Here is a 15,004-nt window from a genome sequence, read left to right as displayed (position 1 = left end):
GTATTAATAATAATTTAATAAAAAGAAAGAAGAAAAAGCCTAGGAAAAATTACCACTGTAGTTGAGAGAAGCGTTTATAGCCTGAAAAAATTACCTATCTCATAAACAGGCCTGGATCCTCTTCCTTAATGACACAAGTACATGTAAAGGTGAGTATCAGTTCAGCAATTCACATCTGCATGTTAGCAGCTAAATGCTGCAATTTCTTTGCACTGACATGCATCTTTTTTCCTGCTTCAATGTGTTTTGAGGATTAAAAGTCAAACAAAGTAATTAAGTCTTTTCCAAGTTCAAAATTTTCTATCTATGCAGTAGACAGAAACTGAAGACTAAAAGTTCAATTCTTTTTAGCAATTGTCTTCTGATGGAGATGATCTACTGGTCTTATAGCTAATATATTCCCTCTGTGTACCTAGTCCATTATGTTACTGCTGTCAAAGCATAACAAATTTTATTATAAATAAAGAATTCATACACCATATGCCATAGCCATCCTTGGATCCTTCATAGCCCGGTTCTTGGAGTATGACTTTGTAGGTGGATTACCGTAGAACAGCTTTCAGTACAAGCCCAGAGCGATGTCCAAACTCTGGATTCACTGAAGAGCTCCTTAACCTCATCCAAGAACTGATAAACATTTGACCTATTACCAGTATAAATGCAATTTAAATCAGAGTAATTAGTTGACACATCTATCCATGAAAAAATCAGCTCTGGTAAAAGTATTGAAGGTATCTGTTACAATGGAGATACAAACAAATTTGGTGTTAAAATAAAGCTTTCATATAGTCTTTATTCCGAAATTAAAAGTTCGTTTACGAAACAGTAAGTTTTCTAAATCCAAAGTGAGCAATTATTTTAGTAGATTCCACTTTCAATTTTAATACTTATAACAGTTTTAAGTAATTTAGCTTACATAGAGCTCTAATTAATAATATAAAATTGCCTCTGTCCCATAGTTTTGGTTTGTAATAATGATGTGCCCTTTAATAATCCTCAAATTTGCATAATAAATACAGCTTTATGCCAGAGTCCTTCATTCTGCCTTGGTGAGGCCACATCTGGAGTACTGTATCCGGTTCTAGGCTCCCCAGTTCAAGACAGACAAGGAACTACTGGAGAGAGTCCAGGGGAGGGCTACAAGGATGATGAGGGGACTGGAGCATCTCTCGTATGAGGAAAGGCTGAAAGAGCTGGCGCTGTTTAGTCTGGAGAAGACAAGACTGAGAGGGGATCTCATCAACACAAATATCTAAAGGGTGGATGTCTAGAGGAAGAGGCCAGACTCTTTCCAGTGGTGCCCAGTGACAGGACAAGGGGCATCAGGCACAGACTGGAACACGGGAAGTTCCATCTGAACATGAGGAAAAACTTCTTCACTTTGAGGGTGACAGAGCACTGGGACAGGCTGCCCAGAGAGGTTGTGGAGTCTTCTTCTCTGGAGATATTCAAAACATGCCTGGATGTGATCCTGTGCAACCTGCTCTAGGTGATCCTGCTCCAGCCCCCACCAATCTGGGATTCTGTGATTCTTTTCCAGTGGTGCTGTCTTTTGTTGTTAGCTATTTGGGGTTTTTTTTCTGAAATGTGCCTTTTGTGAGGTGGTTTTTTTTAATCTGCAGTACATAATTTCTGCTTCCATCGTATTATTCCTTGTTCTTTTCACATCCCAGATAACCGCATGCACTAGGTGAATGGTGTGTTGTTCATATCAACTGTGACAATTTGTTATTTCTGTTTCTTAACACGGCTGAGCGTATAACCCTGACAAGGGTTCTATAAAAACAGGCATTCATCCAAGCGCTGCTGATGACTCAATCAAGCTGTGATATCAGCAAGCAAGAGAAGAAGTCTTTAGGTCCGTGGCAGTTTTAGATTGTGTTGATTGGAAGGGCTGTAACTCATTTCATCTGCAAAATGACTCTGTCCTGTTGGCATTTAGGGGAATGAGGGTAAGCAGGCAAAGTGATTTCAGCTATGTGTCATCAGCCAAACCAGCGTCAATGTTTTTATGCAAGCACAGAAAGAAGATTTCCTCTTGGTGTCACTAATCTTGCCATGAGATAGCTTGTAAGGCGTATCTGTACTATGAAAAATAAAGGCCATTCAGCCAGAAAAATTCTGCATAGGTATGTACGTGTGTATTTGGTAGTTGCATAAACAAGGTTCAGGACAGATCTGGAGAGCCTAGAGTTTGTTCCCTTCTCAGCACTTGTTCTTACTTGGTGGTAGGTGTATTGGTGTGTGTTCATCTGCATAGCACATTCTTGTGTCCTTGCCTGTGTGTGATCTGATGGAATGATGAAACGTAGCAATATACAGAAAATCTCCTCAGATTAATCTTTTGCTCGATAATATTGTGGTGTGGTTTGCAGCAGAGAGGCCACCTTGATTCTGGATTAGCTGCACATGTGCTGCTTTGGCAAGCAGTCCTAAACTGGAAGAGGTTACGGGGAAAAAACTCTCATATTTGGAGTACAGTGAGTTAATGGAGATTGCAAAAGCAGAAGTCCCTTCATGGACACAGTTTAATGAAACGTAATGTCCTTCCCCTTCCTTTAGGTCCTTTCAGGTTCAAGAGCTATCTAAATGTAAAGATCTCACAGTTTTGCTCATAAGCAAAATGCCTTATGGTTTACTCTGAGTGTTAACATTGTTACCTGACCAGAGTAGATGCAAACCACTCAGCATGCTGTGACTGAACTATTTCTTTTCTCAGGGAGTTTTTGGCCCAGTTTTGCCTATTTATGCTGACTATGTTCACGTCCCACTGGAGACATGTCATGTTTAAATTCACTTGTGATTGACCTTACTCCAACATTGATATAGAAAAGGGCCAAGAATTTTTTTTTATCCTTTTTATAACTTTTGGCTCCCTTTCTGTACTGAAGCAATTAGCCTGAGCTGACCTCTAGCCAAATGTTCCTGTGGTCAAGTTTCAGCTGGCTTGAGGACAGTCAGCTGCTGTATTATTTTTTTCTGGTTTTAGCTCTCTTCATTCTTACAAACTGCTGGAGTTGGATAAGATACAGACTATTATTCCTTAGAATAGTGTATATTACAGACATTGAATTTTTTTTCCTGTTAAATAACAGGGACTTTATTAGTGGCATTTGTCTTTCATAACCATACAGAGGTAGGTGTTGGGAGGTAGATATTACTAGATTGTAAAAGGTCAGTTCTGTCTTAAAGCCCACAGAGAAGCTGTCTCTTGCTAGGTTAACACTGCAGCCTCTGAACAATACAGTTCTTGTTGGCAGCGAGCTTGCAAGAGCGTCGTAAAGGGACAACAGCGTGTGGTTACAAGACAGATTTGTGAGAACTTTCTGCAAGGCAGTAGCTGTCTGATGGTAGGGCAGATAGCAATTCAGAGGACTCTTCTCTCAGAAATTTTATTCTGTACCACCAAAAGTGGCATAATGGGCAGCTCCTACTTAGCACCAGATTTTCTCGCGTGAGACCGGAGCTGTGTTGGTATAGCTCTCCCTTGGCCTCCGATATTTCTAGAAGCTGCAGTCATACCTGCAACCCAGCAGAGCTTTTGGTATGTGTCCTGGACACAGAGAGGTCATGTAGTCCCCTGATACTTCACGCCCCTTGCAGAGCTCCTTTTGCCTAGGAGAGACCTTGAGTATGCACCCTGTCCCAAGGGCTCTGGGTTTGGGCTCCAAGGAGCCAGCACAACTCGCCCTTTCCAGAGATTGTCGTACAAAGTGTGGAGCGTGGCACATCCGTATTGTCAAATGAGAGCAGTTACCATTTTTGAGCTCAGTCCTGTCCGTATTGGGTATGTTCAGACTACACCACTTGGATTTTTCTCCCACATGCAGCTCATTTGGACAGATAACTCAATGAAGGATCCCATGTGGATTTAGGCAGAGCAGAGACACTGTTGCTTTGGCTCGCCAAGATAGCAGCATTTGTGAGAATCCACAGAAGAAGTATCATTTGTTCTATACTGCATTTTAGTAGTGAAAAGGCAAGGGATTAAGCAGCAATTTTGATCACCTTTGAGGTTTAGGAATGCAAATTGATCCTGTGCCCTGTTTCAGAGAGCTAGATGTTTTAGTCAAGGTCTGTGGCTGAGCAGGGACTTTCCCAATAATTATAGAATTGCTCTTAAACAAGTAGCAGCTGATGCTGAAGGGGTGGCTGTGTCCTCCCTTCCACCCTGGCTGCTCACTCCCATGCCTGTGCTGCCCTGGCTCTGCTCCCAGTGGTGCGTCATTGTGCAGTCCTGATAAACCTGGTCAGCAAACAGGTTTCTTACAATAAATGTTTATGAATTAATTTTAACTGGAACAATTTATTGGTATAGTTCACTGTCTGCAGGTATGTAAGCAAGTCTGCTAGTGCAAGAGGAAGAGCAGTACTGGAATGGGATTGTCTTCATCTGCAGCAACAAGACCTTATTGAAGTTCAATGTGATTGTTGACCTCTGGGATGTATTTCTAGGCTCCAGGGTTGGTACTCAGGCTGCTAAACCACTCTTCTTGGGAGGAAACTGAGATGGCTGCCAGTCACAGCACAGGGACGGAGGGAATAGCCGTGCTGTGACAGCTGCACATGGGGGCTTATCCTGGTCCCACCATGGAGTTGTTTGGTGTGGGTATGAAAAATGAAGTGGTGTTCACAGATGCTCTCTGAATGATCGACTCTGTTGATGACATTTGTTCTCACAGCAGAATTCCTGTGGGGGTTTGGGCTTTTCTTGTGGCTGTTGTTAGGCTGGAAGAAGTAGGAAAGCTTGGAGAAGAGTGGTAGGCAGATCAGCAGAGTGGTGGACACGGGAGAGCACGGAAGTGTGAATATGGAGGCAGCATGGGATGCCTGGTTATTGGAACAGGGAGAGAGCAGGAGGCTTTAAATGAAGTGACATTGTGCTCAGTCCTGTGAAAGAGAAAAAAAAAACTTGAGAGAGAAAGTGGAAAGGCTGAAGAGGGGGTGGGGCTGTTCAACGGGGTAGAAATCATGTAAGCAGAGAGGAATTGGCAAATACAGAGCAGCATTTCTGTAGAAGATTTATTAATAAAAGACAATAAGAATTCTTTAAACAAGAGTACAGATAGAGCAGGCGAACAATTGAGCTAGCTGAAAATGTGGCTGATCTTGGATGAACCTCGTGCTGTGCCAGTGTAGCTCCTCTCTGAGAGCAGGAGGATTGTTGGTCTGTGATTTGCTTTATGAACTTTTTCCCAGCCCTACGCACTCCAGCAGCTGCAGCATTCACTTCTTCTGGTCCTGCTCCCCAGGTTGCCTTACTCTCACACTGCCCCAAATCCTCACTAACGCGCCTCCAGCCTCACTGTACCCTTTCCTTCCTTCCTCCCTGTCCAGTTGAGAGTGGGGTAGTTACCTTTGGAGAGACCCATGTCTGCTTGGCCAGAGGAAAGCCCTGCCTAGCAGGTCCCCAGAGCTCCCCCCACTCCATGCAGTTGCCCTGTGCCCGCTCAGACTGGCCGCAGGGTGCCCGGGTGGTGCAGCTGGGCATTCCCGGGGTGGGGGCGCGGTGGGGAGCATCACCTGGTTTGCCTTTGCGGGTCTGGGTTAGACTCTGCTAGCCTAGAGCGGTTGGAATAAATGACTCTTGTACTGATCCTGAAACTCGAGAAATATTGAGCAGTTGTGTTAATAAGGGTGTGAGAAATACCTTCTGATTTTCAAGTTTTGTACTAAACAGCATGAGTGAGAAATCTGGAGTTGGTAATAGTTTCATTTTTCTTCTGTGGTGTGATTCAATCTGTTCTCTTGGTGTAAGAAAATTAAGGATGAAATCTTTTAAATTCAGTGTTACCATAGTTTTACGTACTCTGCATGCTTGTGTTTTACAGTTTCTGATTAAATTCAAACTTTGCTAACTCCACTAGGAGACTTTGATACTGAGATTTGACAGCATCGGTTTTTAATCAGTAACATCCACTTAGAAATTCTTATTAGCGGGCTTGGTTGTTTGGACACTTGTGATTTCATCTCCTGCTAGATCAAGAAGGCAAATGTCTAATTGAAAACACTCCAGTGTAGAATCAAGGTTTGTCATACCAATTTATGGTCAGATGTGAAAGTGGAGCTATTTCCTTCCCTCTCTCTCCCCCCGCTGCCTCACTGAGCTGGGTGTTGGTGTATCTTGGCAGTTCTGTGCCACAGAACAAGAAACTGCTGCCTTTTTCTCCTGGTTTTGGCTGGGATAGAGTTAATATTCTTCCAGTAGCTGTGTTTTGGATTTAGAATGAAAATAGTGTTGATAACACACTAATGTTTAGTTGTTGCTAGGCAATGTTTACAATTAAGTCAAGGACTTTTCAGCTTCCCAGGCCCTGCCAGCGAGGAGGCACGAGCCTTCCACAGGAGGTGCGCAAGAAGCTGGTAGGGGACGCAGCCAGGACAGCTGACCCAAACTGGCCAAAGGGATATTCCATACCATATGATGTCATGCCCAGTATATAAGCTGTGGAGAGTTGGCCAGGGAGGACTGCAGCTCAGGAACTAGCTAGGCTTTGGTCAGCGGTTGGTGAGCAATTGTGCTGTGCATTACTTGTTTATTATTATTGTTGTTGTTCTCTTCCTTTTCTGTCCTATTATATTGTTTTTATCTCAACCCATAAGTTTTATCTCAACTAGGAGGGAGTGAGTGAATGGCTGTGTGGTTGGTTTAGCTGCCTGCTGGATTAAACCACAACAGTGTTCATTTTAGCATTGTAGCTTTGGTTTTGAAGGTCTCCAGGAAGCTCTATGCTCCACTGGCATGGCTGTAAATGGCAGGTAGTAATCCATGTTATCTATATTTCTCTACTGCGTATGGAGACCTCATGAGCTTTTGGGGGCATGGTACAATTTTGTGCAGAAGGCTTCACTGCCCATAAGTCCAGTGTATCCCAGCTTTTGCCCTTTCCCATTGCTACTGGATGCTGGTGATAATGACAGGAGCAAAGCAGTTGTCCATCAAACAGGATCATGTGATGGGGTTGTAGGCTATGTGTGTGTGGCAGAGGTGAATTAGGGAGAAGGAGGAGTGTACTTTTTGGGGAGGTTGTAAAGGCTTCTTGGGTTATGCTTGGGTTGTAAAGGTTTGTATGCTTGGAGGCTGTAAAGGCTTGTGTGGATGTGCTCGGGTCCATCAGAAGGTGCCTTCTTAGAGCTGACGCAGCTAGCAGCTTCCAGCATGAGAGAGCTTCCATGGCAGACCCGGAGAGCAGTGTGGCAGAGCAGGGGCACTGAGGCAGGTCCTCAGGGTTGTGCAGGGTGCCGGTAGGAATCAGACCATAGAATAAGCCCAGGTTACTCATTCTTGCAACCCCACGGCTACTGCTGCCCTCTCCACTCCTGGTGTGCTGCCTGCCACAGGCAGCGGCCATGGGTGCTAAGCCGGTGTTTCTCTGCTATCAGCCATTTGGCTTTCTGCTGTGGGAGCTGGCTTATTAAACTGCATCACTCCTCTCAGCTTTACTGCAGGTAGTCCTAGACCCAGGAAGGGTTATACCTGGCATGCAGAGATGAATATAGCTTCAGAGGAGCATGAGCTGGAAAGGGGATCATCTCTTTGTTTCCTCAATGAGATACCGTTCTTTTCCTACTTTCATATTTAACCTAAGCTAGTCATTGGGATCCATCCCCCAAAGGCTGCTGTGGGGTGAGTGTGGCTACTCGCTGGAAGCAGACTAGAGATTGACAATGCTTGATTATTATTTTTCCCCCCCTCTATATAAAATGAACTAGAAACCCATAAGCTAGTTCTCTTGTAAAAATAATATTTACTCTCTCAACCTGCAAGATGATGTATGACTTTGAGGCAATAAACTGTAAACTAAATACGCTTCTGGTTTATTCCAATCAGAAATTCAATAAAACTAGATAATAGTTTAAATGTCATGTCATATGAGTTAGTAATATTGGTTTACAAAGAAACTCTCTTATTGTCTTTTGTTATTGCAGAATTAGCAGTATGGATCTTTGGCATCTGCTGTTTACTTTGGCACTGGTTTGTGCAAATGACTCACTTTCTGCAAGTGATGGTAAGTTTTATGATACCTTTCTGTGCCTTTGTGTGTGTACGTGTGTGTATGTATATATATATAGCTTTATATAAAGAGTATTTTTTATATTACAAATGTCAGGACTATGCAAGTCCCTTGATTGCAATAACCTGGATAAATAATGTAAAAAATACATCAGTTAATCTTGTTGAAAGATAGTGGATGAGATTGAGGCATGTTGCAGAATGAAGGTGGATTTCATAGACAGCATTAGAAGTGTGATGTGTAAACAGGCTGGATCAATGTTGGTGTTAGATGCCTGGATTTTCTTTGCTCAGGTACTGAAGTTATGAAAGAATCGTATTGGGTTAATTTTTTTATAGAAACTGGTCGTTTTTCTGCTTAACAAGTCTTTTTATATATATTTTATATTCATATGTTAAGTGTAGAACTATTTGGAAGTACAGAGGAAGCATTTTAAGACTGTACGCTTCAGGTCTGAGGCCAATATGAACAAGTTTCATAAGAAATACACTTGGAAATTCTTGAGTAGAGGTTGTAAAAGGGATTTGAAAAGAACATGTACCCTCAACCAGCCAGCTGGCTGTGGGTAGCCAGCAGAAGCCTCTTTAGTGAGAAGAAGCTCTGAATGCACATCCTGTGGTGTTCATGATTCAACAGATCTGCCCAGGGTTCATATCCACTGAGTGTACCTCTGGCTTTCCACAGTTGTTCTTCCCATCCTTATTCACCTCAGTTCTTCCATCTCCTGAATTAAATGCCAGGCTGGAAAGTACTTGGTCCAGCTGAGCTTTTTCTTGTTGCATACAGCAATGATTTAGAACAATTTCTGTATCACCCGTAGGTCTGTCCTGACTCTGGTGGGTCCTCTGGGACTGGTCTTTTACTCACTTAGAACGAAAAATTCCCATTAACTCCAATGGGAGTTTTATGTTGTGTCAGACAGATCTGCTTATGCTGGTTATGATCTGACCTTGTAAATAAATGCAACTTAATCTGGTCAGCTCTGTCTTATTCTGGCCTTTGGAGAGAGCAGTAACAGTTTTCCATAATTACTAATTTTATGCAAATTTTTCACTGCTTCTCACAGAGCTATGGAGCAGCTGCAGAAGGGTGGCTCCTTAAGCAGGTGTCCCTCCTGACCTCTTAGCCAAAATGAGTGTTAGCAGAGAAAGTCAGAGAGGGCAGTTTGACAAGTAATTTTGGAAAAAGTAGGGTGGGAATAGCTTCCACAATGAACTGTAAATAAACTGCTAAAATTTTCAATGAAAATTTCTGACATGTCTCAATTTCTTTTTCTTTAGCTCCATACTTAAGTGTTACTGAATGCAAATTAAATATCTATAGAGTTGCAAATCATGTTTCATTAGCTGGTCTAGTGTTAGTTTTCTAATACGGTACTAAACCAAAGGGCTGTGGCATAGTTGCCTGTAGTCATAACTGTCCTACAGTTTAAAGGTATAATCATCCTCCTTTGCTCTGATACAGCTCTGTATTTTCTTGGAGTTGCATACTTGAAATTTCTAGATACCCATATTTGCAGAAGCCCTGGAGAGATATAAGGGATATGACTTCATTGTTAATGGTGACATTAAGCTGAAATAAGATATAATTAGAACTCAAATGACCAGTTTTCAGAGAATTCTTCCATAAAGTTCGTTTTGTTTGTTAAAAAAGAGGGGTTGGATAGGGAAAACACAAGTTTCTGTTTATTTACTTCTATGTGTGTGGCTCAGGCACTTGTCCTCTGTGATATCAAAAAGATAATCTATAAGATTCTCTTCCCCCTTGCTAGTTAAGGCTTTTCCTTTAACATTTACCAAATTTGGTTTGAGTTCCTAGTGTATCTGACCATTGAAGGTGATGAATGAATCAAATTTTCACTTTTGTTCCCTACTTTCATTTCCTGCTTACAGCAATACTTTCATTCTGCTACCTACATGTCCCATAAGAAATGAGTGTGCCTATTTAAGAAGTGTGTAAGGAAGAGTGGGGCAGTGAAGGATTTATTTTCATACTATAATTGAGCTGAAACAATGTGGGGCTTTTATTTAATGTGTTTTGAATCCTTCTCTGTCTTCCGATTTGGTTAAAAGAAGAGGAATTTTCCGATAGGAATTTGCAGAATAAAGGTATATACTTGTTTCCCCCGCTTTGTGTACCAATCTCTTTAGTTAGACCTATGAACTGCAATAAAATTTGCAAATGCCTCCTTGGTTCTGCTGAAATGTGGAAAGTCAGTATTTCATAGTGAAATATGATACATATGATACACGTACCAGCTTCTATTCATTGCCTTGTACAGCATGGTCAGTAGAACAAAAATGAACGTGTCCTGACTTGATCCTTCCCCCTGCAGTATCTGCATTTTACAGTACATTCATTCACTAGACAAAAATAATCCTGCCCAGATGCCGTCTACTGGACAAATTGATTTCTCTCTCAAGGTTTAAGAGCACATGAGGGTTTTTTGATCCTTGACAGATGAGGTGTGGTCCAGATGTCCTAAGTTCTGTAAAAATCTGTGTTAGAAATAAAACTTAACTACAACATCACCTTTGTGTGACTTTGTACTGATGAAATAGTAACTTCCATGAGCTTACTTTTAGAGTCAAAAAAATGAATATTTTAATTGTGTTCCTGTGCTCAAATCCAAGAAAAAATATTAAATACATATGTCCTGATTTGCTGCATTATTAAAGAATTTGGGTGAAGGGAACAGAGCTTTGTTGTTCCTAGAATAAATTTCTAACTGCTAAACTGCTTCTAATGCTGTAACACAGTTATTCTGAGTAGGGGAGATGCTCAGCTGAGAAAGTCAGATAAGAAAGTGTAAGTCGAACAGGAATATTTGAGATTACAGCATGAGAGAACATCCATTTGCCATTCTTGCATGATTTAGGACAGAGTACTAAATGAGATCTGTTTATTAGCAGGTTTGCTCTTTTTTCCCCCCATGTGAATGTGCTTGTACTTGGAAAAGTTCTCGTGAGCATCCAACCCCACTCAGGTGATGAATCGTGACAACATTACAGACCTCTGCCCAGCACAGTCTTTCTGAGGTCTTCCTGTAAGCTTAATTAAATGTGCTCCATACCTGTACCATATATGATATGTTGCCCAAGGGACTGGATCTATGGTGTCACGGTTCCCTAAAAAATCCACTGCGGTAATTGTATTTCTCCTGGCAGCACATTAAAAAATTACACGTACTTGCTTATCTTTCACCGAAGCACGTTACTGAGACAGTGTAATATTGACATGTACATGGAAGCTTTTAACATCTTGAGAGTAAGTGAAGCTTACGTTCAGCCTCAAAAGAGCCTGTGCTTGGAGCTGGCTTTGTGCCGTGGGGCCAGATCCACCCTTGGCACATGGTGAAATCCCATACGTGTTTCCTCCTGGCAGGGGAGAGGGTGTGAGGCCAGCAGTTGGCCAGGCAACTGCACAGCCTTTGACACCAGATATTGGACTTCTAGTCACCTATTTGCTGTCTCCAGGCTGCTGCCAAGTTCTGCTGGAGGATTTCCATTGATGTAGCTCGTTTTTGTGCTTTACTTTTGCAAAGAGCTTGGCTTGCTGGCTCCTTAAACTGAGGCTGTGGCTAGCGTGAAGTGATGGGGCACCCACCATCTCTGAGGCAGCAATGCTAAATGTGACCAAAGATGTCTGCTGCACCAGGTCTTCAAGGGTAATTCAGAGCTGAGCAGGTCTGGGACTTGCAGCCTCCTGCCAGGGGACACTGAGAGGCAGTGGTAGAAGGAAAGTGTAAAGGCCGCAGTAACGGGAAGGTAATTTCTAATAGGTCTGTAATTACCATAGGTAAATGGGCTTTGTGTCCTAGGATTAGAAAATGTAAGGCCCGTTTTCACAGCTAATGAAGACATTTTCGTTTAGGTCAACAGAACTTAACGGTTCTAAGAGTTTAGGTTGCTTTGAAGATGGGGAATTGTATGATTTTGAAAATTTTAATTAAATAGATACATGAACAAGAAAGAATACTGCTTCATGAGTAGATCACCTACGTCTGCGTAATACTAATTGTCGTTAAAGAAAAAAATAAGAGCTTAATTTATGTGCACATATACAATTTGTGTTTGAGATACTTTAATGTAACTACGGTGTTTCAAATACATATCCAGCATACACCTAGGTATTTTGGCTTATTATACCTGCTGACATCAGAAGTCGTTGAGGGAAATTGCTCCAGACACAGATTGCAAAATATTTAGGAAGCAAGATAAATTTTGTGTGCTTGTTCCTTGTCTACAACTTATGAGTGTAGGTCACATAAGGACATAGAGGAATAAACTGGGAATTAGTCCCAGTTAATAAAACAATACATAAGCTCAAGCAGTTCCAAAACTAATTTCTTCCCAGCGAAAAGAAGTGGGAAATGTCTTTTATCATTTTTTTGTACTGATCAAAGTTTGTTCCAGAGTATTACAGTTATGTTAATTCATCCTCTGAAGCAGGTTTAGGGGCATTCATATTTACTAATAGCACAATAAAAGTACTTTTAGTGGACTTTTTTTGTACAATGATAATTTCAAGAGCTACAAGCCTGAATTTGTTACTAATTTTATCTAATCTTATTTTAGAATATTTTTTTTTATCACAACCTTTTTCAATTATTGTATAGAGCTGTTAGGCTCCAATGCTCTCTTTTCCTTACTTTTGTATAAGAAGTAGGATTAGTTATTTTCCCTTCTGAAACGTATCAAATCTAATTGTTACTTCCATCAAAATGTCCTTTTGTTATGCTGATATTTGTTCACTTACTGTACTTGGATGCTTTGCGTGCATTACATATCCAGATTAAACCGTCTAAGTATAGGTGCGCACTGGATACCAAAGCTCCCAATCATAGAGCTGGAGACTGAATCCGTAAGCCATTCACAGGGCTTTAGTGTCATTAAAGACACCCCACGGCACCTGAGACATCTGCATGGGACTCACAGCAATGACACAGGACCTGCAAGATACCTACGTCATTCTGGAATGGCCAGAAGCTTAAAGAACTCTATAAAAAGCATAAGGCAAGGCATCTCATATGTACCTGAACATCTGTTTTCAGGCAATTAAATCAACTCCATCAGCTGTTCTTTGGGACTGTATTGACTAGCTCTCCATTGGCTATTGGGAGCATGGACTCCTAAGAATTGAGTTTCATCCATGTACGAATCATGTAGATACCCAAAAAATCTGCATGAGACTTGTAGATAGGGCATATGACCTATAGGAGATTCGTGCCTTTTGAAGCAGAGGCTGGAAGGCAGGCAGAATACCCTAGGGAGTCTGAGATAACTACAGATGTTTAGGCAACTGGATTTTGCCCTACCTTGCATAAAGAGAGCTAAATATAGGTGTCTTCATTTTGAACTGTGCCTCACCCTTATAGCTGCCTTGTTTGGGCGTGCATAATTCTGCATGCTTTCTTCTGGGTAGTGTCATAGCTGCTCAGCCACACGCCACAGATCATCTGCTACAGACAAGGTGAGGGGTTGTCTGTCTGGATTGACAGGATAGCAGTTAGGTTCTTGCTGTCACGGTGTAGTTAAGCGGCAGACGGATGTTGTCTAAAGGCATGGATTTGACTTCTGTGACGCACAGAGGAATTCTCAGTCTAAGCAGGCGAGTGCCTTTGAATTGCAGCATATTCTCTGCTGAAAATGGGAAATTTGTCCATCTGTTCATGGAGTCAGGAGGTATCGTGGACTTCGTTGCTTGGCTTGAAATATTCAGAAAAAAAGATCAATGGCTGTGTGGGGTGTTGGCTGAAAACATGTTTTGTGATTTAGGTGAACTCAAATTTTATAGGTTGCAGTCAGTGTAGTGACAAGCCATTTCTCACACATGAAGGGTATTCTTTTATTTTTAAACGTCTTTCTTAGATGATCAGGAAAATTAGACATATTTGCATATATAGCAATCCTAATCTTGTTAGGAAATGACAAAAGATAATGAAAAAGGGCAGAATCTTCCTTAACTTAAGCTGCAAGCTCCCTCGCCTCCTCTTGAAAAATAGTAGTGCCACAATATAGTTGGTAGTCATTTGTTCATTGTGGTCATTTTCTCTTCTTAATTCTTCTAATTGGTGTGTTTTTGCTGTGGCCTTTCTCTGTGTTACCTGCTTTCTCAATTATATGCAGCTAAGTACAGCACACAAGCCCAAGCAGAGCTGGTGGTAAAACCTGAAAAGCTCAAAACTGATCAGCTTAGTGCGTCCAGCTTTACGTGGACAGGGGCAGAACTGTTGAGAATGCAGATTTAAAACGTTTACCTGCAGACAAAGCCTTTAGAATAGTTGCTTTATTTCCAGAAGTTTAAGTGTTTCTGAGCAAGAAATATGTTCCATTATGTAGAAGAAATTGCTATAGAGCTGTTCCAGGAGCCAGCATCAGAAAGCTTGGCACAGGGAAGCTAAGTTATACCACTATGATCTGGCTGAGCCATTTTGGCTGGAGGGAAGATTCATTTTGGCAGAGAGCGAAGTAGTATTTCCATCATCACTTTCCATTGTGATTAGGCATGGCTTTGATGGCTAGCAGGAAGGCCTTGAGTCTGTGCATTTCTGAGTTACTTTTACTGCTCGTGCTTCCTAGCCAGTAATGTATATTTCAGATAAGCCATTTGTCTGGGCCAGTGTGACAGTATTTATGCTCTCACATGGAGGAGAAAGGATTTCACCTTGTCTTTCTTCTGTGTTGGGAGCATACATGGTATTTTAACAGGAAGGAATTTGGGATTTCTAGGACTGGAAAACACATCCTGGAAATGAATTGTAGACAGGCCTATATTTTGTAAGAAAACACAGAAAATAAAAACATAGTGCTGAAATTTTCAGGTAGAGCAGCCTTATTATGCCCCTAAAAATCCGTGTTTAGGCTTGCAACTGAGTAGATCCAGTGGTTCAAATGCTAACCAGGGTTACCGGAGACTTGTCTCCTTTGTCCTTTCCTCCAAACCACATCAGTGACTCCAGCATTTACTGAAAACTTTCAAGACTGTGG

The 15,004-nt window shown here is 41.6% G+C and overlaps 1 protein-coding gene across 7 annotated transcripts in view; it reads left to right on the top strand.

The window, feature by feature from the left end:
* Nucleotides 1-15,004, top strand: part of GHR (growth hormone receptor) — a 132,438-nt gene that overhangs the window by 53,715 nt on the left and 63,719 nt on the right. For 6 of the 7 annotated variants that reach the window (XR_012832965.1, XM_075739673.1, XM_075739672.1 and 3 more), the window contains exon 3: nucleotides 7,930-8,009. Coding sequence is in view for 6 of the 7 variants with exons in the window: in XM_075739673.1 (XP_075595788.1) it covers nucleotides 7,940-8,009 (70 nt within the window). In the remaining variant the exon portion in view is untranslated. Of the gene's footprint in view, nucleotides 1-7,438; nucleotides 7,628-7,929; nucleotides 8,010-15,004 lie in introns of all 7 variants that reach the window. The other variant, XM_075739674.1, reaches the window with a different exon arrangement.

This window comes from Balearica regulorum, chromosome Z (genome assembly GCF_011004875.1).
Source record: "Balearica regulorum gibbericeps isolate bBalReg1 chromosome Z, bBalReg1.pri, whole genome shotgun sequence".
Lineage (NCBI taxonomy): Eukaryota > Metazoa > Chordata > Aves > Gruiformes > Gruidae > Balearica > Balearica regulorum.
The sequence above is the reverse complement of the archived record's forward strand: the minus strand, read 5'-3'. Positions and strand labels throughout refer to the sequence as shown.